General features: G+C 38.5%; 1 protein-coding gene across 4 annotated transcripts in view; it reads left to right on the forward strand.

Annotated features, from left to right (window-relative positions):
- Catsperb (cation channel sperm associated auxiliary subunit beta) overlaps window positions 1-27,569 on the forward strand; it is a 123,546-nt gene that overhangs the window by 60,517 nt on the left and 35,460 nt on the right. For all 4 annotated transcript variants that reach the window (XR_004114351.1, XM_031356479.1, XM_031356478.1 and 1 more), the window contains 7 exons: window positions 6,853-6,919; window positions 7,500-7,546; window positions 8,115-8,264; window positions 9,806-9,964; window positions 12,803-12,947; window positions 22,416-22,570; window positions 25,647-25,801. Coding sequence is in view for 3 of the 4 variants with exons in the window: in XM_031356479.1 (XP_031212339.1) it covers window positions 6,853-6,919; window positions 7,500-7,546; window positions 8,115-8,264; window positions 9,806-9,964; window positions 12,803-12,947; window positions 22,416-22,570; window positions 25,647-25,801 (878 nt within the window). In the remaining variant the exon portion in view is untranslated. The remainder of the gene's footprint in view (window positions 1-6,852; window positions 6,920-7,499; window positions 7,547-8,114; window positions 8,265-9,805; window positions 9,965-12,802; window positions 12,948-22,415; window positions 22,571-25,646; window positions 25,802-27,569) is intronic.

Genomic DNA, 27,569 nt, shown 5'->3' on the forward strand with positions numbered 1-27,569 from the left:
ACAATACTTAGCAAAAGACTGAGCCACAAACAACTTTCCTTTTTTGTCCAATAAAATGCTCTTTTTCTTCTTACATATAAATTAAATACAATGATAATATTTATGAAAACTATAAGGTATGATATTCATTTATAAAAGCCTGTCAATTTATATTTTACAACTTAGATATTCTATCATCTATCCTATCTTGTTGAGTTTAGAGCCCTATATCTAAATAATTTTCTATTTAAATTATTATTAAATTAATAAAATAATTATTAAAGTAATAACATCTTCTTAGACTTAGAACATCTTTTTAAATTAAAAACAATTTAAGCTTATAGTAAGACTATGACTATCTAATCTTCAAACCCATCAGAGACCTGAGAATGAATAAACATTACTTGAGTATGCAGGAATGCAGCTTCCAAAAATTATAAATATGACAGAGACAGTAGACTTCCTGGACAGTATACAACATTCTTTATATTGTTGGAGCATCTACCTTCAGCCTTATGGTCCAGAACATCTGACAGACCTTACGTGAAACAGGAATTATGAAGGCTTAGCTTACCCTATCTTGGCAGAACTTAGCAGTTGACTGTCCTGTGTCCATTTGTCCTTTTTGGGTAGCATTCTGTCTGTAGATAAAGTTAGGACATTTCTTGCTAGCTTGCCACAATTGAAGCAACTTTACATGGAGGTTATTGATGCTCATCATCTTTAAAGTGGAATGGGTGTATTTTCAAGAGCAAACCCATCTCATGGTCAAGGATCTTTTAATAATGAAATAATTTTATGTGCCATATTCTATTGATCTCTGATGCTTTTGAAGGCCATATATCTATTCATAGCATACCTGAGCAAGTGAAAATTGCCCATTTCCAGTTACCCATTATCTGTTTAATCAAGGAGCTGAAAGGTTTGCAGCCCCATAGGAGGAACAACAATATGATCTAACCAGTACGCCCAGAGTTCCCAGGGTCTAAACCACCAACCAAAGAGTATACATGGTGGGACTCATGGCTCCAGCCGCATATGTATCAGAGGATGGCCTAGTTGGTCATCAATGGAAGGAGAGGCCCTTGGCCCTGTGAAGGTTCTATGCCCTAATGTAGGGGAATGCCAGGGCCAGTAAGCTGGAGAGGGTGGCTTGGTGAGCAGGGGGAGGAGGGAGGGAATAGGGGTTTATTTTTCAGAGAGGAAACCAGGAAAGGGGATAACATCTGAAATGTAAATAATGAAAATATCTAATAAAAAAAGTAAAAAAAAAAAGTCATGCTAACTTGTGTTTTACACTCAGCCTTCTGTGTCCACAGGTTTCATGTTTGCACAATCAGAGGGTTGAAAATGTTTGGGAGGGGAAACTGGGAAAGGAGAAATTTACATGTAAATAAAGAAAATATCTAATAAAAAAAAAGAAAATGTTTGGCAAAAAAGTTGTGGTGAATGTAATGAGCACATATAGACTTTTCTCTTTTTCATTACCCTCTAAAATTTTTATTAAAAACACAAAACAGTACCTAATTGCAGAGTATTTGCTTTGCATTTGTTATGACAGAGATTAATCTCTGTCACACACACACACACACACACACAAACACACACACACACACTGTTTTAGTTAGGGTCTTATTGCTGTGAAGAGACACCATGACCAAGGTAACTCTTATAAAGGACAAGATTTAATTGGGACTGGCTTACAGATTCAGAGGTTCAGTCCACTATGATTATGGCTGGAGCACTATGATTAAGGATTATGTCCAAGCAGGCAATGTGCAAGAGGAGCTTAGAGTTTAAGATCTTCATCTGAAGGCAGCTAGAAGACTGACCCTCCTAGCCTGGGAGGAGCTTCAAAGCTCACCTCCACAGTGACATACTTCCTCCAACAAGGCCAAACCTACTCCCAGCAAAGCCACATCTCCAAATAGTGCCACTTCCTGGGTCAAACATATTGGCCCACCACCACATAGACACAAACCAAAACAAAACAGTTGCCAGTTTCTCAGGCAGGATTTCAAGGCTCCTAGAATAGACTCCCAGGGTGCAGGAAGGCCCACAACCAGCTGCAAAACAAACAAGCAAACACCAGACCAGACCAAACCAAGCAAAAACAGTGAGGCAAAGCAGAGGCAATTCTTTATGGAACTCCTGCTGAGTAAAAACTGGCAGTTTCCTAGGGAGGCAGAAGGCTAAGTCCCTTTGAGAAGGAGCTCTTTTAAAGGGTTCAAAGCTAGGAACAAAAGAGAAAGAAAGAAATGACTTAACTGAAACTAACTTATTACATATTTTGATTATTTTCCCATTAATAATCCTGAGTTTTTTCTTAATAGTCATATTGGTTTTCTATGCCTTCTGGAAAAAGAGGGCTTTAGAGAAACAAGATATGGAGAGGTATGAAAAATAATAGAAGCATTAAAAGAAAATTAGAAAAAAATCCATTTATTTTCATATTTTTATTGGTTATTTTATTTATTTATATTTCAAATGTTATCACCCTTCCAAGTATCCCCTCCACAATCCCCTTACCTCTTCCCCCACACTTTGCCTCTATGAGGGTGCTTCCCTACCTGCCCACACATTTCTGCTTCAGCACCCTACCTAGCATTTCCCTAAGGTGGGTCATCGAGCCTCCAAGGGACCAAGGGGCTCCCCTCCCATTGATGCCAGATAGGGCAATCCTCTACAGCTGGAGTCATTGGTCCCCCCATGTGTACTCTGTGGTTGGTGGTTTAGTCCTGGGACTTTTGAGGGATCTGGTTGGTTGATATTGTTGTTGTTCCCATTGGTTTGCAAACCCCTTCAGCTCCTTCAGTCCTTGCCCCTAACTCCTCCATTGGGGTCCCCATTCTCAGTCTGATGTTTGGCTCTGTACCATATCTGTATTGGTCAGGCTCTGGCAGAGCCTCTCAGGAGAAAGCTATACCAGGCTCCTGTCAGCAAGTGCTTCTTGGCTTCAGTAATAGTGTCTGGGTTTGGTGTCTGCAGATGGGATGGATCCCTAGGTTGGCCTTTCCTTCAGACTCTGCTCCACTCTTTGTACCTGCATTTCCTTTTGACAGGAGGAATTCTGCATTATTATTTTTGAGGTGGGTGGGTGTAGAAAAATTTATAAACAAAAATAAACAGGATTTTAAAAATATAGAGATACAAGAAAAAAGATTGTAAAAAATGGACAGAAGCCTTAGAATAAAAATTATTTATGTCATTCTTTCAAATGGCATACATAAGAGTTTATATTACATCTTAGTTATGCAGTCCAAACTAACATATAAAGAAAAACAAATGCCTTGCCTGCTCCAACAGAGAACAGAGAATCATCTTCAACCAAATGTTGGTCATTCTATGGGATAAAAGTTTTTTGGAAGTTTCTTGTTGCTTTAGGGTTTGATTATAAGAATGATAAACAAAAGGGTAGATTATTGAATCTACTTTTAGACCAAAAAATATTAAAAGGCCACTAATCTTATATTGGAATATATCTTTGTATATTGATACAAGTTAGGTTTATACTTGGAAACATTGGTAAAGATAATTGTATAATTATACAATTATACAATTGATACAATTTCAGGTTATATTCACAATGTAATTTGCATACTAATACATTTTTTAATTAGATATTTTCTTTATTTACAATATCTCCTTTCCCAGGTTTCCCTCCCCCCAAATAAATAAATAAATAAAATAAAATGAAAAACCCCAAAACTAAAACAAACCCCTGTTCCCTCACCCCCTCCCCCTACTCACCACCCCACCACCTCCTGCTTACTGGTCCTGGCATTCCCCTACAATAGGGCATAGGGCCTCTCCTCCCATTGATGACTGACTTGACCATCCTCTGCTATACATATGCTGCTGGATCCATGAGTCCCACCATGTGTACTCTTTGGTTGGTGGTTTAGTCCCTGGGAGCTCTGAGGATACTAGTTAGTTCATATTGTTCTTTGTCCTAAGGGGCTGCAAACCCTTCAGCTCCTTGGGTCCTTTCTCTAGCTCCTTCATTGGGGACCCTGTACTCAGTTCAATGGATGGCTGTGAGCCTCTACTTCTGCATTAGTTGGGCACTGTCAGAGCCACTCAGGAGACAGCTATATCAGGCTCCTGTCAGCCAGCACTTGCTGGCATCCACAATAGTGTCTGGATTTGATGATTGAATATGGGAAGGATTCCCAGATGGAACAGTCTCTGAATTGTCCTTCCTTTAGTCTCTGCTCCATAGTTAGTCTCTGCAACTCCTTCCATGGGTATTTTGTTCCTCCTTTTAAGAAGGAACGAAATATCCACACTTTCGTCTTCCTTCTTCTTGAGTTTCTTGTGATTTGTGGTTTGTACTTTGTGTATTCTGATCTTCTGTGCTAATATCCACTTATCAGAGAGTGCATACCATGTGTGTTCTTTTGTGACTGGCTTATCTCACTCAAGATGATAGTCTCCAGGTCCATCCATTTCCCCAAGAATTTCATAAATTCATTATTTTTAATAGCTGAGTAGTACTTCATTGTGTAGATGTACATTTTCTGTATCCATTCCTCTGTTGAGGGATATCTGGGTTGTTTCCAGTTTTTGGCTATTATAAAGTAAGGCTGCTATAAACATAGTGGAGCATGTGACCTTATTACATGTTGGAGCATCTTCTGGGTATGTGCCTAGGAGTGGTATAGCTGGGTCCTCTTGTAGTACTATGTCCAATTTCCGGAGGAACCACCAAGCTGATTTCCAGAGTTGTTGTACCAGCTTGCAATCCCATCAGCAATGAAGGAGTGTTCCTCTTTCTCTACAACCTCACCAGCATCTGCTGTTACCTGAGTTTCTTATCCTAGCCATACAAATTTATGATTATATTTTGCTACAGCATGCCAAGGTATTGAATCTCTGCAATACGTAAAATTTAATGCTAAGTTCTAGACCTTTTAAAGCAACTATAACAGACTATTTAGGATAATTAAAAAATAGAATTTAGCAGTCAGACAATGAAACTCATGGTCATGTTAGATACTAGTTTAGTTAATTATAAAAGCATATTTCCTAGATTGAGTAGATAATAAATAGTTAGAAAAAACAGTTCGGATGTACTGTACACAAATAAATGGTCTTCAAAAACCTCAGAGATATTCAGAATATGGCATTTAAAGATTTCATTAATTTAAAACCTTTTTGACAATAAGATAGGTTTGATCCTGGCATACCCTTATTCCACTTCAAAGAACTTGACAAGCAATCAAAAAACCTCCATATGGAGTTTGTTTCATATGTGGTAAACTAGCCACTGGGCAAAAAAATGTCCTTGCTTCAAATGCAGACAGAATACTGTCTAAACTGGACATACTGGATACAAGGAAGTCAGAGGCCAAGCTTTGCCAGGACAGGTCGGCAAGTCCTTTATAATTCCTCCTTCACAGAAATGTCTGTCAGATATTCTCGGCTGAGGATAGATGCTCCCACATTATAGAAAACTTCAGGGGACTGTGCAGGCAGCCAGATATTTCTGTCACTCTCCTGGTTTTGAAAGCTGTTTCCCTGTACTTCCCATATATTCAGGTAATATTTATTCCTTTTCAAGTCTCTGATGTGGTTGAAGACTAGATAGTTTCAGTATCTCTATGAAGCTCAAATTGTTTAGGACATAGGAAAATGTTTTTAGGCCTATGCATATTATAATGATAGAAACATATTTAGGTATAGAACTTTTGATGCATCAAGATAGAATACTTTCTCCAAGGTTGCCAAATATATAAAGGTAAATCACATTATTGTAAGAGAAAGAACTTTTTATTGGACTAAAAGGGGAAGGTGTAGGCATAATATTATTGTGCCCCATGTATATAGTATCCTTGCATTGTTCAACTGCTGATTTCTCTGCCCCCATGTGTGGTTGCAATCTGGGCATGGTATTATAAGTATCTCCTGCTTCAACATAGTATAAACATTGTTCCCTATCTATTCTCTGATTTGTCAATAAAAGCTGAAAAGTCAATGATGGAGCAGGGGAGAGAGTAGGGCTGAACTTCCTCCCAACCAGGGGAGTAGGTGAGCGAGAGGCAGTGGAGATTCAGCCATGAGGAGAGGGTCCAGGAGAGATCATAAGAAAACAGGTGGGACAGTAAAAACCATAAAGTGCATGTATCTTGGGGATTTTGGCTGGGAGATTGTCAGATTAGTATATGGGATTTAAAAAAATCAGTACTGCTCAATTGTTGTGTTATAAAGCTGTTAAGTAAATGAAATACTCTTGCCTCTATTATTTGGAAGCTAGCAGAGGTAAGACAAAACCTCAACATTTATGTGATGGCTACTAAGAAGTTATGCTAATTTTCACACTGGCCCACACATTAAAAATAGAAGAGGATCTCCTGTCTCAACTCCAGCTGGAAAGTTGAAACCTTCCCCTAACAAACTTTCTCATTATATTATAGTTAGCATTTAACAAAAAATAATTTACTTGTCTACCATTTCTTTCTTATGATCAGTTCTTAGTGCCTTCATATTGCTGCTATTTGCCATTATCAGTCTTCTGTGCTGGCTCCTTCTGCCCTGTTGTGGCAAATGTGGAACAACAACAACAAAATAAACACATGTACCGTTTTAACTGTGGCGAAGACCCGAGCAGCTTCTGGGTGCTTTAAAAAGACACTTCATAGCCAAGAATGCCATCATGCCTATGTATTTCTTTCTTAGTGACTCTTGACAATGTGAATTGCAGTTTCTTGACTTTATAGTACAGAAACTCTTATATGCATACAGATTTCTTTCTTAATTGGCTTCACATCCACAAATGATCAAAGTTTTGGAATTTTAAAGTAAGTTTCTTTCTGTTTAACATATAACTCTATATATGACCCACTTGACATTTTCATTTATATATTTATATAGGTTGACTACATAAGAGGAAAGCTGTGGTATAATGAAAAATGTTTTGCAAACAGAGAAAGTTTTGAAGGTAACTTTTAAGACAGACTTTTATCACTATAGATTTACATATATAGGTCAAATAAAATGCATTAAATACAAAATTGAATAAAATGTGAAGATAACAATTAGATATGAATTAATGGCATAAAAATGAGAAAGCCAAGCTTACTGGTGTTTTATACCAGTCATTCCTTTAACACGCAGAGACAGAAACAGGAACACTGCAGACATAAGGCTGTCATGGGTCACATGCTAAGAGACCTTTTCTAAAAATGAATGAGAGTCCTGGCATTCCTCTACACTGGGGCATCTAGGAAGCAGGAGTTGGTGGGTTGGTGAGTAGAGGGAGGGGGATAGGATAGGGCGGTTTTGGTGGGGAAACCAGGAAAGGGGGTAACATTTGAAATGTGAATAAAGAAAATAGCTAATAAAAAAATGAATGAGAGTGGCATTGCTGCCCAATTGCAAAAGAGCTGTATCCAAAGATACATAATAGATGGTACAAACTGTCATTTTATCCAATGTAGGCAGCTCTATTAACACTAATACTACCCAAGTAAAAAAAGTATATAAGTTGTTCATAATTTCTGTACCTTTGTACTTTACAGTTGATTATGTTACTATCACTTTCAAGAGAAACAGGACCCTCAGTGAGGTATGGTATAGAAAACTTTCAAAGATAGCTAATTTTGTTAAGCATAATTTTGAGAACTGTTCTTGATCTTCAATTTGGTACTTGAACACACAGAAATAATTAACCAGTCCCAGTGGTGTCTTCTTGTATACTTAATAGCAGATACCTACTTTTGTTAAAGCTAAATGTATTTAATGTCTCTAGACAAATACTCCATACCAGAGAAGACTTTCTTCTCCGTGTTTTCTAAAAATAAAATCCACCCAGAAGAAAGGAATAAATATTAAAGAATTTAAACTATGATTTCTGAGCCATGTGTAGAATTACATGCATGTCATTCTAGCAATCAGTAGGTGGAAGCACACGAACCTGTGCTACATAGATCTAGAATAGCCTTGGTCACATAGTAAGAACCATTCTGCATATGTGCCTGTGTCCATGCATGCATGCATGCATAAGAAAAGGGGAGAGACATACAGATTTATTTGTGGCTTGTCAGAAGAACACTATGATTCATTAGCTTGCTTTTCTACAGTAAGTAGTTGGAATTTATGTTTCATAAACAATTTTCTCTCTTTCTATTTTGTAGTCCAGTTCTTGTTTTTTCAGTAAAGAACCATTTCTTCATTGGTTACCTTGTGTATTGTCTACTAATAAAAATGAAGGATCCATTCCACGTGTGATAACATTTCTTATTGACCAAGAAACTGAAAGTGGAATTTATTTCTTCCATTTGCCAGTAAGTCTTATAGCTCAGAGTGCTTTTGTCAGTTACCAAGCACTACAAACTAATCTTAGCAGACATCAGTTCCAGTTTGTCATGATCTCAGGCATAGAAATTGATAAAATCATTTGTGGAATAATTTGCTCCTGAACATTTCTCTTTTTTTGTCATTCAAGTGTATAAAAATGAAAGCCACAATGCTAATTGTTTTCTGATTGTTCGTTACTCATTCTCCAGGGAAATATAAGCTGAACATTTTCTACATAAATCTAAAGTTCTTTGTTCCTTGAAAGGGTTAGTTTAAATGGACAAAGAAGGGGAACCCATTGCCACAGATGTATATTTTTTGTTGTATAAGTCCTTAACCATGACTATTAATTACAATTATTCTCAGAACCATTAGAAAACTCAAGGGTTCAAGTGGCTGTTCATGTTCAGCACAAAGCCACCCCTTTAAACACCAATGTAACATTAAAATAAGCTGCTTTTTCAGCTGACAATTTTAAGGCAGTGTCTCATTATGTAATACTATGTATCCTCAAGCTCACAGGATATGCCTACCTCTGACCCTGGGTGCTGGAATTAGAGGCATTTGCCACTCTGCCTGCCTAGGTTGAACTGAACATGTTTTAGCTTAAACTGATGTTTTCTTGAAAAGAAAAACAAAACTCTGTTTAGTAGGCAAGTGTAGCTGCCTGCAACCACACACATGAATGGGTCCTTCTGGAATGGGAGTCAGAGCCTGAAAAAATTAGGGTACCGGAATGCGGGAAGGGGTTTAAAAAAATGAGACTGAGACACACAGTGTGCTTTCAGTCCACCACCATTATTCAAACTCTCCTTCTTACAAGCAGGTAGGTAGGTAGAGCAGAACCCCTCCCCCAAGTCCTTCAGCAACTCTTGGCCCAATCAGCAGCTTCATCTTCAGTCTCTGGAGGCAGGACTTCTGGTGTAACAGGAACTTGGAGAGAGGTGTGGCTATTAGCAGGAGGTTGGAGAGAGGTGTGGCTATTAGCAGGAGGTTGGAGAGAGGCGTGGCTATTAGCAGGAGGTTGGAGAGAGGCGTGGCTATTTGCTGGAGCTTAGAGTGTGGCTATTTGTGGCAAGGCAGGGTCTGACAGAACCAGCTCTTAGCTGGAGGAGGGTCACAGATAAATAGGTTTCAGGAGAACAACAAGAGAGGAAAAGATGATGGAGTAAGCCTGTATATCTCTCAGACTCATAAGACTTCCCTTGAAAAATGATTTAGGATAGATATTATTTGATATCTTTTTTTCTGAGAATAGGTCTGCTTTGAGATGAAATGTGTGGTGGCATCCTTTAGTACAATTTGCTACTTTTAGTTTAGAGCAGATTCCTTTGTTTCCTATGCTACATCTCAGCATCTATAAAACTGATAGCTGAGGTAGTGGAGTAGAGTTATCAGTGACTTCTAATTTTTTTTTAAATCTTTGTTGTGATAATGGGTCTGTCCTAAAATAATGGAAAAGTCTAGAAATTATAATGTGGTCAAAGAATAAAAGGACAATTCTTAAGTCTTTCTTTGCTTTATCTAGGATACGAAAGAGACTTATGTCACTGTAGCTATGCTCAAAGATGGGAAACCAAGCACTCGACCAAAATTTCCTAGTTTCCGATTTCCTTCAACATTCACTTATCCACTTGGAATGTTGTTCCATCCCCGAAGCCACTTTCTGTATGTTTATGGCAATCAGGTAAGCAGACATAAAATTTCTTTCTTTCTTCCTTTCTTTCTTTCTTTCTTTTTTTTTTTTTTTTTTTTTTTTTTTTTTTTTGGAATAAGAGTAGTAGTCCAACTTAGATAGACTGTGTGATTATATTCATGAAGAACAGGAGTACTCTGGTGATCTAGGGGAAGCAGAAGGGGAGGTAATAAATTATTATCAACTGTTTATTGTGTGTTAAGCTTAGTAGTCTGGAGTTGGTGGTAACCTTTCACTTTGTTCACTGGCTGATAAAAATGAAACATGAGGCACCAAGGATCTGAATATTACTGGGAATAACTCATTTCTGCAATTTGGTATTGCCTTCTCTTTACTTGAATTTTTCAGAGCATCCTCTTCTGGCTCTGTTGTTATGTTATCTGAGCTCTATCTGGTAATGTTCTCCATCCTTGGGTTCCCATTCAGACAGTTCTATTATCAGTAACCTGAAAGCTTTGTGAAGCTTTGCCAAATACCTATGGTTGTCTCCCAAGTTAAAAGTAAGATCACAAAATATGAAACCTGAAGGCATCAGTACTAAGAGGTGCTGAGGTATCGTCCAGGGAAAGCACTCAGTTCACTTTCACAGTAAGATTTCTTCCTGGGAAATGAACATTTTAATGGCTGCAGTTCAGTCAAGACAGGGAACAGCGTTTCTCTGTGAAATCCTAAGATCACAACGCAGGTTACAGCTTTACTTTAAAGACATGTGCTCCTCAATCATTCACTTGAAAGTAAGATTTCTATTTGGGTAGAAAGTGGTTAAAGATTTCAGAGGTTGACAGTTGCATCCTAGAATTTTTGTTCACTTGATGACTCTCTCAGAACATCTATTGTTTATGAATAACAACTCCCTGGAGCAGTCATAGATATAGAAAGACACTGAATACCAGTTTAAACCTATTGAAAACAATCAGGGAAGTGAAACATGATGGCTTGTCTAGACTGAAATCCCAGCAGTCTGAAGGCTGAGATAGGTGAGTTACTGTGAGTCTAAGACCAGTGTTGGCTCCAGTGTGAGATTCTGTCTCAACAAAAAACAACTTGGGCAACTGACAAGGCCAACCAAAGTTGTTTAGGTTGATTTTTTTTTTTTTTTGCACCATGCCTCATTTTTAATTCATTCAGTCTTTCTCACTTGACACAACATGTAAGTGGTTTCTACTGAACCTGTGCCTCTCAACTTGTGAATCTAGTGTATATGTGAACAAAACCCATGCTCATGATTTCTTAGCTTACACTCTCTACTATATGCAGGATTTGGCATGTACACATCTGACATCCTGGTATTAGGGCTTCTTGAAATTCCCGTATTTGGGTTTTTATACTAACAGTGTACAACCTCTAATTTTTCCTCTGGCCATTGGTTTTTTTTATTATTATTATTAGATATTTTCTTTATTTACATGTAAATTTCTCCCTTCCCAGTTTCCCCTCTAAAAAACAAAGAAACAAAAACAACAAAAACAAACCCCAGCTGCCTCCCCACTCCCCATGCCTGCCACCCCACCCTCTCCTGCTTATTGGCCCTGGCATTCCCCAACACTGGGGCACAGAACCTTCACAGGGCCTCCTCTCCTCCCATTGATGATCGAATTTTCAATCCTCCACTATACACACGCTGTTTTTTTTTTTAACCCAAGCATCCTGCTGTTTCTAGATTACTCCACACAATCTGTAGGCAAGCATCTTACACTCCTCAGCATGCTTTCCTCTCAATATAAATTGCATGCTATTTTCTCTGTATTACACAAACTGTAGTCGAATTCTAAGACTTCATCTAACAGTTTCTTGTCAATTTTTGCAAATGTGACTGCTTCATCATCTGCCTTATCTTCCTGAGCCCCAGAAGTCCAACCTGTCCCTTCTGCCCAGCAATTATCCCCTGGCCTTCTTTACTGACAAATCAAGAACCAATTGGGAATAGGGCCTTAGTATCAGAACTGTCCCCTTCATGACTCAACCTCCCAAGTGCTAGTATTATAGAACTCTACCACTAGTCCAAGCTTGGAGAGACAAAACACAGTATAGACCCCACAATGTTTAAGGAATACAGTGAAGGGGAGAATTAAAAATAAAAACAATGAAAGAATTCATACAAAGTACTTTCAAAAGGAAAACCTAATAATGAGAAAAGTGAAACAAAGAGGCACATCATTTAAGTGAAAATAGAAACAAACATGTGAAGAGATACTATAATCCCTAAGTTCCAGGAAAATACAAATCAGAAATGCACTATGTGTGGCTGGGAAGGTGACTTAGCTAGTAAAATCACTTGCTCTGAAAACATGAGAACCTGAGTTCAAATCCCCCAAAACAATGTAAAAGGCTGAGCTTGACTGTGCAAATCTGTAAACCCCAACATTAGGAAGCAGAGAAAGGTAGATCCTGAAAACTCACTGGCAGCCAGTATGGCCAAAAATAAAGTTCTTGTTCAATAAAAGAATCTATCTCAATAAGACTGAGAGCACAATAGGAATTCACCCAATTTCACCCTATAGTCTTCCTACACATGCACCCATACATGTGCATGCAAGACACATGCACACACACACACACACACACACACACACACACACACACACTGAGAGAAGGAGAATGTAATAAGATACCACTCTCAACCACTTATTTGAACAATACAAACACTGGAAAGGCAAATCAAATGGGTGAGCATGAAAGTAGTTGACATGTACCTGGGTTCAGGATGGAAGTAGAGATATGAGGAAAATAGTACTGCATATATTTTCTTTTGGAGGGAGATCAGGCTAATGGGGAATTTTGAGAGTTAGAGGCAGTTCTTAGTGAGTTGTTATCTTTTTATTCCTTTAGGTATGGGTTTCAATGGATGGTGGCAATACTTTTGAAATGGTGTGTAACTTATTCTTACACCATGTAAGGAAGACTTCTCACAGCTTTTATACTTCAGATATTGTTTTAATGGTAGAAGATGGAAGGATTTTGACAACAAAGGCAGGTGAGGAATTTTCTTTTTGGTGTTGTTTGTTCGTTTTACATGTGGGTCGGAAAGGTAAGCTGTTCAAAAAACATGTTGGATTAGTCAACTGACAATAAGGTTTCAAACAGTGGGTACTAAATTGGTTGGCTCTACAGAGACAAATCATATGAACAGCCATAAAAAAGAGGAACCCTGCACTAGCATGCTATGTACACAGTATTGTTTCCCTCCCAAACCAAATAATAATAGATGCCATAGTGGAGATACAATTGTATCCCACATGTTATAGACAGCATATCATTCAATACAACTACAATGACAAAAAGTGATTTTTCTTTGATTTTGCTCTTAAAGAAGATATAGTTTCAGTCACAGAAATGTAAGAGGTGATACCATCTTAAAGATAGTTTGGTCTCCATATTCTTACAGTTTTTTTTTTTATCACAAAACTATTAGTTTGCTGTACAATGAAAGAAAAGCTAGTAGTGATTGGCCCAAACTTACTATTGCCTGCTCCTTCCCAATGTATTTGAAGGTTACCAGCCAGACTCAGTACCTGAATCATGAAGGGCATGCACAGTCCTGGCATTTCTGCATCTCTTTAATCTGCATTTCATTTTGTCATTCTATCATTGAGTTTTTAAAACCTTCTTGTAATGAATTAGTGTTTCAGTTCTGTTAATAATTGTTAATTAAAGTATGAGTACATGAGTTCCCCTTCCCTTTCTTCCCTCCAACCACTCCCATATATGTCCTTCCTCTTTTTCTCAAACTCATGGCTTTATTTTATTAATTGCTGTGTTGTAAAATATGTACATATAGGCATAATATCTGTTCAGTCCATATGAGTGTATACAATATAACAATATATAATATAGTGTTACCAGTATGTATATTACTTCAATGCTGACCACTTGATATTGACAAATCTACCATGCTACTCTTTCCTGGTTAAGACTATTTCTCCTCCTCTTGGAAATTATTACTTGCCTGTAGTTCTTTATCTAATGTTAGGACCTGTGAGGTTTCCCATTTTCATGTTATCATGTCTGTTGGTTGCTTGTTCAAGTCTTGTTTTGACAGTCATATAGGTATATCTCCCCTGATATTTCTAGTGGATTCACTCTGGATATATCTTGATTTCTTGTTCTGGCTCTTACAGTCTTTCTTCCCACTCTTCCATAGTGTGAACTGAGCCTTAGGTGTAGGAGTTGTATTATCAGTGTATCACTTGCAGCTAGGCAGCACATGATCACTTGTTCTCTGCCTTTTGACTGGTTGTGCTTTCTGTACAACTGTGCTGGCTGTCTACTGAAAAGAGGAATTTCTTTGATGAGATGTGGAAGCTACATTTAACCATGGATATAAGGATAAATATTTAGAATGCAGTTAGGAGCTATATTGGTTTGGTGAAGTGGTAGGTATAAATTCTCACCCAAGCTCCATGAACTCAGAAACCCAGAGTACTTAGCTAGGTTTCTTATACGAGTCATGATTTCCCTCTTGTTGAGACCAGTTAAGAGAGCTGTTGGTTACCACCAACATATGCATGTCACTATTGCACACTTAGGGTTATCATGTATGCTGTTAATTGTTGTAGTTCATAGGTTTGATAGCTGTGTAGAACTAATGGTTGCTTTCTGCCCTTAAAAGTTTGCATGGCACGTTCTGATATTGTGAAAGCTAGTCACCAAGGATGGAGGCTTTCAAGTCAGACCCAGCATGGCCCTCTGTTTAAAAATGCATGGTGATATCAGCAATAGCTTACCATCAACCTTTGGGAGGCAACCAAGGATGTAAAAGTCACTTTTATTTGCCAGATATAATTGTTTTCTAGGAGGCATACTGCTGAGTAAGCTCACCCTTTCTAGCTCTTTCCGAACACTTGTTTGCTATTTCAACTCAGCTGTTCTGGCCCAAACTCTTATCCAAGCTGACTCATTCAAACTGGCCTCTCTCAGCTTCTGACTGTATTGTTACACTTGGCCTCAAACTTACTCTGGCAGTCTGTTCTAATCTTCCTGCTTCTTCTTCTCTAGCTATTTCTGTCTTCACCTGCAACCCTTCTCTGTAAAACTGTTCTGGTAAAACTGTGTCCTTTCCCCCACCCCCTCTTGCTCTCCCTCTCTTCTTTCTTTGCACTGCCTCCTTTTTAAAAATTAATTTTACTTATTTACACCCCAGATGTTGCCTCTGTACCAGTCCCCCCTCCCAGAATTTTTTACCATGTTCCCCTTCCCCTTTGTCACTGAGAGGATACGTCCTTCTGGGCCATCCCCCTTCCCTGGGGCATCAAGTCTCTATAGAATTAGGCACAGTCTCTCCCGCTGAGACCAGACAAGGCAGTCCTCTTCTACATTTGTACCTGGGGCCTTGGACTAGCCCAGTTATGCTAACTGGTTGGTGGCTTAGACCATAGGAGCTCCTAGTAGTCTGAGTTAGTTGATACTTTTGGTCTTCCTATGGGGTTGCCATCCCCTTCAGTTCCTTTAGTTCTTCCCCCAACTCTTCCACAGGGGACCCCGACCTCAGACCAATGGTTGGCTACAGGTATCTGTCTCAGTCAGCCTGTTGTAGAGTCTCTCTTGGACAGCCATGATAGATAGGCTCCTGTCTGTAAGCACAACATAGCATCAATACTAGTGTCAGGGTTTGATGCCCGCCAATGGGATAGATCTTAAGTTGGGCCAGTCTGTTCGCTCATTCCTTCAGTCTCAGCTCCATTTTTGTCTCTGCATTTCTTTTAGACAGGAACACTTCTGGGTCACAAATGTTGAAGGTGAGTTTGTATCTCCACTCATCCACTGGGGACCTTGCCTATCTATTGGAGGCCTTATCTTCAGGTTCCATAGCCCCACTGTTGGTCACTGCAGCTAAGGTCACCCACAATGATTCCTGGGATCCTCTCACATCCCAGGTCTCTCTGGGACTATCTAGAGGTTCCCTCACTTCCCATACCTTGGAGTAGCATATTTCCATCCAATCTCCTGGCCCTCTGGGTTTCTCTCCTATTTCGCCTTATACCTGACCAGTCTCCCCTTTCCTCTCTCCCTATTCCCATCCAAGAACCACCCTCCCTCTCCCTCCATGTCTTGTCACTAATTTTAGTGGGTTTGCTTGTAGTCTTTCCCCATTTAATTTGATATTGGCTGTTGGTTTGCTATATATGGCTTTAATCATGTTTATATATGTGTGATGAATTCTTGATCTCTCCAAGACTTTTAACATGAAGGTTACTGGATTTGTCGAAGGTTTTTCAGCATCTAATGAAATAATTATGTAGCCTTTTCTCTCTCAGTTTGTTTATATAGTGTACTACATTGATGACTTTCATATTATGAACCATCCCTGCATCCCTGAAATGAAGCCTACTTGATTATAATGAATGATGGCTTGATGTGTTCTTGGATTCAGTTTGTGAGAATTTTATTGAATTTTTTTTTGCTTTGATATTCAGATGTGAAATTGGCTTGACGTTCTCTTTCTTTGTTGGGTCTTTGTGTGGTTTAAGTATCAGAGTAACTATGGCTTCATAGAATGACATTTTGTTTGTTTCTTTGTTTTTTGGAGGGGAAACTGGGAATGGAGAAATTTACATGTAAATAAAGAAAATATCTAAAAAAAAAAAAAGAATGACATAGGTCGTGTTCCTTCTATTTCTATTTTGTGGAATAGTTTGAGGAATATTTCATTAGGTCTTCTTTGAAGGTCTATAGAGTTCTGCACTAAAACCATCTGACCTGGGGAGGTTTTTAAGAACTACTTCTATTCTCTTAGGGGTTATTAGACTGTTTAAATAGTTTATCTGTTCTTGATTTAACTTTGGTATGTGGTATCTGTCTAGAAAATCATCCAATTCATCATGATTTTCCAGGTTTGTTGAGTATAAGCTTTTGTAGTAAGTTCTGATGAATTTTTTAATTTCCCCAGTTTCTGTTGTCTTCCTTGTTATTTCTGATTTTGTTTTTTGGATACTGTCTCTGTGTTCTTTGGTTAGTTTGCCTAGGGGTTTATCTATCTTGTTAATTTTCTCAAAGAACCAGCTCTTTGTTTTTTGTTTTTTTTTTTAAATCTTTGCATCATTTTCTTAATTTCAGTCCCAAGTTTTACTATTTCCTGTTATCTACTCCTGTTGGGTGTGTCTCTTCTAGAGCTTTCAGGTTTCCTGTTAAGTTGCTAGTATTGGATCTATCCAATTTCTTTATAAAGGCAGTTATTGCTATGAAACATCCTCTTAACACTGCCTTCATGTATCCAGTACATTTGGGGTATGCTGTGCCTTTATTTTCATTGAATTCTAAAGTCTTTAATTGCTTTCTTTATTTTTTCCATGACCCAGTGATCACTGAGTAGAGAGTTGTTCAGTTTCCATTAGTATGTGAACACTCTGTTTTTGTTCTCACTGATTTCTGATCTTAGTCTGTTGTGACCTGATTGAATGCATGGGATTATTTTAATCTTCTTGTGTCTCTTGAGGCTTGTTTTGTGTCTGATTATATGGTCGGTTTTGGAGAAGGTTCCATGAGGTGGTGAGAAGAAGATATATTCTTTTGTTTTGGGGTGAAATGTTCTGTAGATATCTGTTAAATCCATTTGGTATATTAGTTCTGTTAGTTTCACTGTGACTCCTTTTAGTTTCTGTTTCAATGACTTGTCTATTGGTGAGAGTGGGGTGTTGAAGTCTCCACTATTATTGTGTGAGGTTTCATGTGTGTTTTGAATTTTAATAAAGTTTCTTTTATGAATATGTGTGTCCTTGCATTTGGGGCACAGATGTTCAGAATTGAGACTTCCTCTTAATGGATTTTTCCTTTGATGAGTATGAAGTCTCCTTCCCACCTATTTTTTATTACTTTTGGTTGAATGTTTATTTTATTGGATATTAGGATGGTGACTCCAGTTTGTTTCTTGGGACCTTTTGCTTGGAAAACTTTGCAGTAACCCTTCACTCTGAGGTAGTGTCTGTCTCTGTTGGGAGGGTATGTTTTTTGTATCATGCAAAATGATGGATCCTGTTTGCATATCCAGTCTTTTAGCCTGTGCCTTTTTATTTGGAAATTGATTTTATTTAAGTTGTATTTAAGTAAAGGCCAATGATTGTTAGTTCCTGTTATTTTTGTTGTTGGAGGAGGTATTGTGTGTGTGTGATTCTCTTCTTTTGGGTTTGTTGTAAGATGATTAATTTCTTGTGTTTTCTAAGATGTACTGCCCTCCTTGTGTTGGGGTTTTCCTTTTAGTATCCTATGTAGGGATAGATTAGTAGAAAGATATTGTTTAAATTTGTTTTATTTCATGGTATATCTTAGTTTCTCCATCTATGGTCATTGAGAGATTTGCTGGGTATAGTAGACTGGGTTAGGCATCTGTGCTCTCTTAGGGTCTACATGACATCTGTCTTAGATCTTCTGGCTTTTTGCATCTCTCTTGACAAGTCTGGTTTAATTCTAATATGTCTTCCTTCATGTGTTACTTAGCCCTTTTCACTTATAGCTTTTAATATTCTTTATTTTTTGGTTTTGTTAGGATAGCAATTTTCACAGTATTAATTCAAGAGCATGGAAGATCTTTCTATCTGCTGATGTCTTTTTCAATGTTAAAATTTTTATTCTGCAAGTTTTTCACTTGCCTGGATAGAGTTATCCCAAGATACTTTCTAATGTGATGCTGTTGTGAAAGGTATTGTTTCTCTGATTTCTTTCTCAATGTTCTTGTCATTTGTATATAGGAAGGCTAATGAACTTGTGGATTGATTTTATATCCTGCTACTTTCTTAAAAGTGTTTATGAACTGTAGAAACTTCTCATTGTAATATTTTAGTTCATAAACACACACACACAGACACACACACACACACACACACAGAGAGAGAGAGAGAGAGAGAGAGAGAGAGAGAGAGAGAGAGAGAGAGAGAGAGAGAGAATGTTCATATCATCTTCAAATTAGAATACTTTGACTTCTCCCTTTCCTGATTTTTTATCTCCATGAAACATTGTGAGTTTTATTATTATTTATTTTACAGTCCAACAGCAGTTTCCTTCTCTCCTCTTCCCCAGTCGCTTCCCCACAACTTCTCCTCTTCCTCTTTCTACTCATACATTCTTCCTCTGTTTCTGTTCAGAAAAGGGCAACCTCTTAATGGATATCACCAGCCATGACATAGCAAGTTGCAGTAAGACTAGGTGCCTCTTCTCCTATTAAAACAAGGCAAGGCAACACAAAAGGAGTAAAGGGTTTTAAAAGCAGGGAACAGAGCAAGAGACAGTTCCTGCACCCACTGTTAGGAGTCCAGGAGAAGAAAAACTAATACTGTAGCATATGTGCAGAGAGCCTAGGTCAGGCCCATGCAGACTCCCTGGTGGGCAGTTCAGTAACTCAGCCTCTATGGGCCTTGGGTATTTGTTTCTCTGAGTTTTCCTATGGTGTCTTTGACCCCTCCAATTCTTCTAATTCTTCCTCCTCTTCTTTTGCAGGATTCCCCAAGCTCCATCTAGTGTGGGGCTCAGGGTGTCTACATCTGTTTTGGTCAGTTGCTGGGTGAAACCTCTCTTATGACAATTGTGCTAGATGCTAATATATGAGTATAGTAGAATAGAATTAGGAATCATTTCATGTATTTCTTTTCCATTCATGTTTGATTCAACTGTGGGACTCTGGGCAATCTAGCCACTGCTTCCTGGTCTTCCAGGTAATGTGAGACATGGACTCCCTCTAATGGCATGGGTCTCATGCTGGACCAATCATTTGATGGTCACTCCTACAATCTCTATGCCACTTTTACACCAGCACATCTTTTAGGCAGAACGAATTGAAGGTTGAAGGTTGTGTGCCTGTGTTGATTTCTTAACCCCTCTAGTGGAAGTCTTGCCTGGTTCCAGAAGATGGCCAGTTCAGACTTCACAACCCCCTTCAGTAGGAGTCTTAGCTATGTCACTCTCATCAGTTCCTGGAAATTTCTATAGTCCTGGGTTTCTAGCTCATCTGAGAGATGCCTGCCCCCTCCCAGTTGTCTCTCATAGTGCTCTCTACCTTCATCCTTCTCCTACCTGTTTCTCCCCTCCCCATCCTTCCCTTTTCCAGTCCCCTCTCCCATCTACCTGCAATGTCTATTCTGTTTCTCCTTCTCAAGAGATTCATATGTCCTGTCTAACTTAAGTCCTCCTTGTTACATAGTTTCTGTGGGTTTGTGGATTGTAGCATTGTTATGTTTTATTTTAGAGCTAAAATCCACTTGTGAGTACATACTATATTTGTCTTTCTGGATCTGGGTTACCTCACTCAGGATGATATTTCCTACTACACTCATTTGCCTGCAAATTTCATGATGTCATTGTTTTTCATAGCTGAGTAATACTCCATTATGTAAATGTAACACATTTTCTTTTTCCATTCTTCAGTTTGGGGACATCTAGGTTGTTTCTAGTTTCTTTCTATTACAAATAAAACTGCTATGAACATAGTTGAGCAAGTCTCCTATTGGTATGTTGGAACAACTTATGAGTATATGCTCAGGGCTGGTATAGCTGAGTCTTGAAGTAAATGAATTCCCAGTTTTCTGATAACATGTCATATTGCTTTCCTTAGTGGTTGTACAAGGTTGTACTTATACCACCAATGGGCGAATGATCCCTTGCTTCATATACTTGCAAGCATGAGTTGTCTCTTGAGTTTGAACTTAGTCACCCTATTTCTGATAGAATTTCAGAGTTGTTTTGATTTGTAGTCCCTTGATAACTAAGAATATTGAACATTTCTTTTCTTTTTCTTTTTCTTTTTTAGACACGGTTTCTCTGTGTAGCCTGGCTGTCCTGGAACTCACTCTGTAGGCCAGACTGGCCTCGAACTCAGAAATACCCCTGCCTCTGCCTCCCAAGTGCTGAGATTAAAGGCATGTGCCACCACCACCTGGCTGAACATTTTTTAAGTGTCTTTCAGACATTAGAGATTACTCTGTTGATAATTCTGTTTAACTCTTTACCCCATTTTAAAAATTGGGTTGTTTGGTTTGTTGCTGTCAAGTTTCTTGAGTTCTTTGCATATTTTGGATATCAGCCCTCTGCCAGATATGGGTTTGGTGAAGATCTTTGCTCATTTTGTAGGCTGCCATTTTGTCCTTTTTATGGTGTCTGTTCTAACGATCCCTAATCCTAGGCCCAGAAGCCTCTAGTCTTTGTATGTCCTCTAATCTTCCAAACTTACTCTTTCAATCTGGCTTCTCTCAGCTTCTGACTGAATTGCTCTGCTTGGCCACATATAAACTTTGGCAATATGTTCAAATCTTCTGGATCCTTCTCATACTTGCACTTGCTCTGTCTTCACCTGTGTCTAGCTGTTTTCCTCCATTAGGCCTTTCTCTGTAAAACTGTTCATGGAGAACTTCACACATGTGCCACTACCACTATCACCACCACTATACTACCTCTCTCTCTCTTTCCCTCCCCCCCTCTCCCTTTTCCTTCCCCTTCCTTCTCCCCTCCCTCCCTTCTCTTTGCTCTTAAGTAGCATCTCTTCCTGTGATATTCAGGAACATAAGGGGAACTGGAAAATATTATACTATATGTAGTTGCCCATGCCCTAAGAGATAATTCCACATGTTCTGGATCTAACCTTCAAATGTCAGATTTGTGTTTCATTTGTAATCTTTGTAAGATTAGGAGTCTAGAAAAGGAGTGGGAATTAAAGGGCGAGAAGACAGTAAAAGATGTGATATGATAGGGGAAGTGGAAGAATACTGGAGGTTAAAGGTGTAAGTGGGAATGGGGGTTTGAAAGATAAGGAAACAATACTTTGTAAGTTAATTTTTAAATACAGTTTTTAAAAAGGAACTTGTATGTAGGCACCTTCTATTCCCAGAAATGTTGGTTATTAATGAAAAATCTTAGTGCTGGGCTTGGGACAACTCTTTGTGAGTCACTGGTCAGCAAGAAGCTCAAAAGTTCCCCATAACAACACAGGGTATTGCTTGCTCTCAGCCTACTATAGCTAGATGGCGAGACCCTATTTCTGAGAACGCAAAACTCTTTGGTTATAGGACAGAAGTCAAGCTGGACCTGACTTGAAGATCTCCTGGGATTTTTGCCTTAAATAACATGCAACTCATTCTCTTTGGTATCACTGTCCTAGTGGTAGCTATTGATTTTTCTTGCCAGCCTAAGCTTTTCTCATGGCTTCTACCTAGGCAGAAATCTAATTTGAGAGCTTCAGGAAGAGGAAACACCACTAGGATAACAAAACACCTGCCTCCTACATCCTTTATTAGACAGCTCCTTTGTTCTTTGTTATCCCCTACTTTGGGCAACATGATCGATAATTAAGTGGAATTGCAAGAGACTTTCCAATGTAACACAAAGTATCTTGCATATCATTACCTTACAGGTCTTAGAGCCCTGCTCCCACACCTATTTTAAACAAATTTTCATAGGTATAATATAAAATTTCTTCTAGTTGTAGTATATCAATAACAATAGGGTTCTATTTATTTCCTAACAGGATTTTTGAGGTATAATGAATTGGGGACATTAAATGATACAATTTTCACATTGTACTATGACCAATTGGGATACATACACAAACTGACTCCACAGGCCTTTGATGCTGGTTCAAAACTTTTAGGGTATGGAAGTTCTGGCAGTATTTTTGGAAAGGTCAGTAACATGTGTTGAAACTGTTTGTCTTCTTTTCAGAGCAGATGGCACATTCTATGTGTATGTTAATGAGAGAGTGTTTTGTTTGGTTGGGTTTTTTTGTTTTTTTGTTTTGGGTTTTTCATTTGTTTGCTTGTGTTTTCTTTAATACATCCATTTTGAAGTTGTTAAATTATATGTTTGTGCATATAAGTACAGGTGTTTGTGTTAAGGGTGTTGAGTCTACCTTGAAGGTGAAGTTACAGGTAGTTGCATGCCACTTGGCAGGGTGCCTGAAAACCAAACTCAGGTTCATTGTAAAGATCAAGTGTGTGCTCCTAACAGCTGAGCCATAAGTTCAGATCCATCAGGACAAACATTCTTTGGTAGAGGGAAATTTGACACACAACATTGAACACCTCCAGAATCTTCTCTAAGTCTCCCAGGTGTCCTCCAGTTATCCTCATACAAGATTCCCCAGCAGAACAGCAAAACACCTAAAACTGATCTGCTATAAGAAACTCAGGTCCTGCTAGAGTTTATTGTCTACATTCCAAAGCTGACTTTAAGGAAATATGATTTCTGACACCTTCCATTTTAAATAGTCCTGACCACTGGTTTATTCCTTGTTTAATGCCAATATAGAGCAGAGTTTTTCAGTCCTTCACAGATAATAATAGATACATATTTTAACTGCTGTAATATATATATGGAGAAAGAGAGAGAGTGAGAGAGAGAGAGGACTGAAGAAAATTATTACTGGCACATAGACATAAAAATGAATACTCATCAATAAAGTAGCCAAGATTAAAATGTTTCATTTGTCTCAAAGAAAATTTTGAAAAGGATGGATCTGTTTCTAGGTCAGTCCAGGCCTCGAGACGTAATTTTGTGCCTAAGAGCATTTGCTACTCTCCTAGAGGACCAGAATTTGGTACTCACCCATAGAGTGACTCACAACCATCTATAACTATAGCTCCAGAATATGCAATACATGTTTAAGACCTCTGAAAGCAGTAGGTACATATGTGTTGCACATATATGCACACTATGCTGGTTTGGTTCTGTCAATTTGACACAAACCTAGATACCTCTGGGAAGAGGAATGTCACTTGAGGAATTGCTAACATCAGACTGACTTGGAGCCAGGTCTTCGAGGCATTTTCTTGATTAATGTTTAATATGGGCAGTCACAGCTAGAAGCATAACTACATGGCCTCTGCTCCAATTTCCTGCTTCCAAGTTCTCAAATAAAGTTATTTTCTTAGTTTCCCTTCCTGGTGTAGTAGATATAATCTGGAATAAACTATGTCCTCCCCGAGTTGCTTATGGTCAGAAGTAGAAATAAACTAGGATGCATATTAGTTGAATGATCTATCCATATACCTGGTTAGGACTATAGATAGAGAGGAAAGTGTTTTAGCATTCTCTGTCTAAGATGCATACACAAAGTAAAGAGGAATTCCGTGAGATGGGGATGCCACCATGTACCTGGAGTCTGGGCTCTGGATTCTGCAAATGTAAGAAGCAAATGATGTGAGCAATCTACTAGACATAACCAACAAAAGCAACCCTCAGAATTTCACTAACATACTGTTTTGCAGAAAGTGGCTTAGTTCCCTTCAATGAAATTTGAAATTGTTTAGATGGAGAAACTATAGGGATTTCTATACTCTGGACAAGCTGGAAGAACTCTGACTCAACAATATTACTTTTTCCTTCACACAAATGATACATGCATCCTCTCTGGAAAAAGGAATCTCTAGGCCTTACTATGTGTCAGGCACTGCTGTGAACCCTTTATCTTATAACAACTATTTGTCCTCATTTCCTTATGACGTATGTGAGGCACATAGAGAGTAAATAATTACCCAAATTATGTGACAGTTCAGGTATTAGAATCAGGCTTTTTACTGAAGCAATTGGTTCAAGGTCTGTCCTTTTAGACACCTTATTTCCCTATCTCTTTCTTTTTTAAAAAAGATTTATTTATTTATGTGTATGAGTACACTGTAGCTGTACAGATGGCCGTGAGCCATCATGTGGCTGCTGGGAATTGAACTCAGGATGGCCCCGCTTGCTCAGGCCCTGCTCTCTCTGGCATAATACACTGTAGCTTACTTCAGATGCACCAGAAGAGGGCCTCAGATGTCATTATGGATGGTTGTAGAACCACCATGTGGTTGCTGGGATCAGAACTCAGGACCTTTGGAAGAGCAGACAGTTCTCTTACCCGCTGAGCCATCTTGCCAGCCCTTCCTTATCTCTTTCATTCCTGGTCAGTACTCAAAATTCAAACAAACACTGGGAGGAAAATGTGACAGAAATGTTTGTTGGAGTCAATATTGGATGGATATGGCTCCTAACAGATTTTTGGTCCAAAACCAAACAGACTGTACACTATTGACAACCCACACATACACTTGATATCCTAAGCAGCAGGGTCAACTCCAACAACCTTTCTGAAGCTGGTATTTGTTTTTATTTTCCCCCACTGAAAGTACTCCACATTGTTCAGTTCAGCATAAAAGAATTAGGTGTCAGAAATCTAGGTAAACAGTACTTTAAGAGACTGTGTGAATGTTCTGTCAGTTCAATGTCTGGGATATACTGGTGAAGACCAAAGCCAGAAGCACCCAGGCACAGAACAGGAGACTCGGAGCAGTGTTCAAAGGGAAGACACTTTATTGGATCTTCCATGATAAAACTCCAAGTTGGAACCAAATAGAGCTCCAACTAGAACTAGTCACGACAAAATCTTCTGTGTTCATGATGGTGTCACTTTAGACAGCACACTCGAAAATCTGCACCTCCACACCCCTCACACATACCACTATACACTCTTCAAAGGTACAGAAGCTTCAAACTGGGGTTTATTTATCAAACTACTTTTTTCTACACTGCAGAAAACTGAGTTTTCTCATTTACACATGTAGATATTCAAAGATATCCAAAGATTGTATGGGTATATTACTCTAATCCATAAGTAAACCTATATCATTTTGATATGAATGGGAGGCAAGAATGCTATTTGAATTACACCATAATTGAAGCATTAGACATTTATCATACAATATTTCCCTTTCTCCAATTTCAGGCACCTGATTTGGGATTTGAAACTGCACTAGTTCCGCAATACATCTCTCCCAATGAAATGTTTTTCTTTTCATATGTACCTCTGACTATGCCTACCAGAATTCAGTGGCAAAAGAGATTTAGAACTATTCACTTTGGGAAAATGATAAAGTTCAGGTAATTAATGATTGTAGTTAATTTAAAATGTAGCAAGGTTAACAACAAGGAAAAAGCATCACATCTCTACTGGTCTCCACCCTACAGCACCCTACAGCATGAAGGAATAAAGCCTTGGTATAAGTCTTGAAGGGCACAAACAATATTCAAAGTACGTCTACCTGATGGCTGTAAGGAAAGAGATGAGTTTATGTTTTTCTTGTAATTGATACAAAAGCAGAAGTTCTGTTGCTTCCTTTGTATAGCAAACTTGCATTGCCTAAATTCTTTTAATAATTCTACATATTCCTTTATGCTTTCCTAGTAGAATTAGACCTAATTCTAAGTAAACAATCATATCACCTGCAAACAACTTCCATTTTTTCTTAACATTTCTTAGCATACTTTACCTTTTTCCTATAATATTTTGTAGGCCTAATAGAAAACATCTTACATAGAAGGTATTTTCCTTCTTGCTCCTGGTTTTTAAAAGAAAGAATATTTTAAACATTTCACCATAACATGAACTCTTTTATAGGTTTGAATTTTCTTGTTGTTGTTGTTATTGTATTTCAAGACAGGGTTTCTCTGTATAACCCTGGCTGTCCTGGAATTAACTCTATAGACCAGGCTGGCCTTGAACTCAGAGATCCACCTCGCTCTGTCTCCCAAGTGTTGAGATTAAAGGCATGCACCACTACTGCCCGGCTTCTTTTATAGTTTTTAACCTATTAAAATATAAAATATTGCTCTTTCTGTTAAATGATTTGGTAATATGGTGACTGAGGAGATGCGGCACAAATATAAATATCTGAGGTCAGATCTTCAGCACACATGTGAATAGAGAGGCATGCAATGGTGTGCCTGAAATCTTGGCTCAGGAAGGCAGAGAGGCAAGAGAATCCCAAAGACTTGGTGGCTAATATGTGTAGTCCATTAGTAATTTCTACTTTCATTGAGAGACCCTGTATCCAAAAAAAAAAAAAAAAAAGTTAGATGTGGCAGAAGCAATGGCTTAGTGATTAAGAGCTCACAATGCTCTGACAGAAGGGCCCACATTTTGTTACTAGTTTCATGTCATGCAAAAGTTTGGATATTTAGTTTTGAATTGTTTTAAACATATGTTAAGCTAACCCAAAGAATTACTATTTAATTTTGGTGAATATTGTGAGTTAAATTATAGATTCAACATTCCTGTTTTTATGATTTTGTGTTATCTCTTCTGAACTTCTGCTCTTAGTCTGCTAACTTATAGACTTTAGCATCTGTGTTCAAAAATGAAGTCTATCTACATTTTTCACATATATTTTGTGCCCTTTAAATATTTTATTTTAACAAGATTATAAAACCTCATAAATATTGTTTTCTAGAAAAATCTTAGGATAGTAATTTCTCTGATTTAAAAGTTTGCTTTTGCTCACTCGTCGCGCAAGGAGGCAGGGACAGGATCCTCTCAGCCTCTGAGTGAAGGCGGTAGGTCTGCAACCCTCTCTGCCCCTTCCTTGCAAGTGGAGAGCCTGCCTTCAGGGAGTGCTTTAACCCAGGGACTCAGGTGAGATCCTTCATTTTCTCTCCAGTGACTTTCTAAGGCAGGACCAGCCGGGAGGCACAGGCCTCACAAATTGCAGAGCAGCCTGGTCAGGATCATTTCTACCTCAGACCACACCTAGGAGGGACAACAGACCCACAGCCCTCTCTGCATCTTTCCCACAAGGAGAGAGCCTGTCTCCAGGGTGTGCTCTGACCCCAGGACTCAGGACGGACAACTGATCCACAGCCATCTGCGCCC

The sequence above is a fragment of the Mastomys coucha genome, unplaced genomic scaffold (genome assembly GCF_008632895.1).
Source record: "Mastomys coucha isolate ucsf_1 unplaced genomic scaffold, UCSF_Mcou_1 pScaffold6, whole genome shotgun sequence".
Taxonomy (NCBI): Eukaryota; Metazoa; Chordata; class Mammalia; order Rodentia; family Muridae; genus Mastomys; species Mastomys coucha.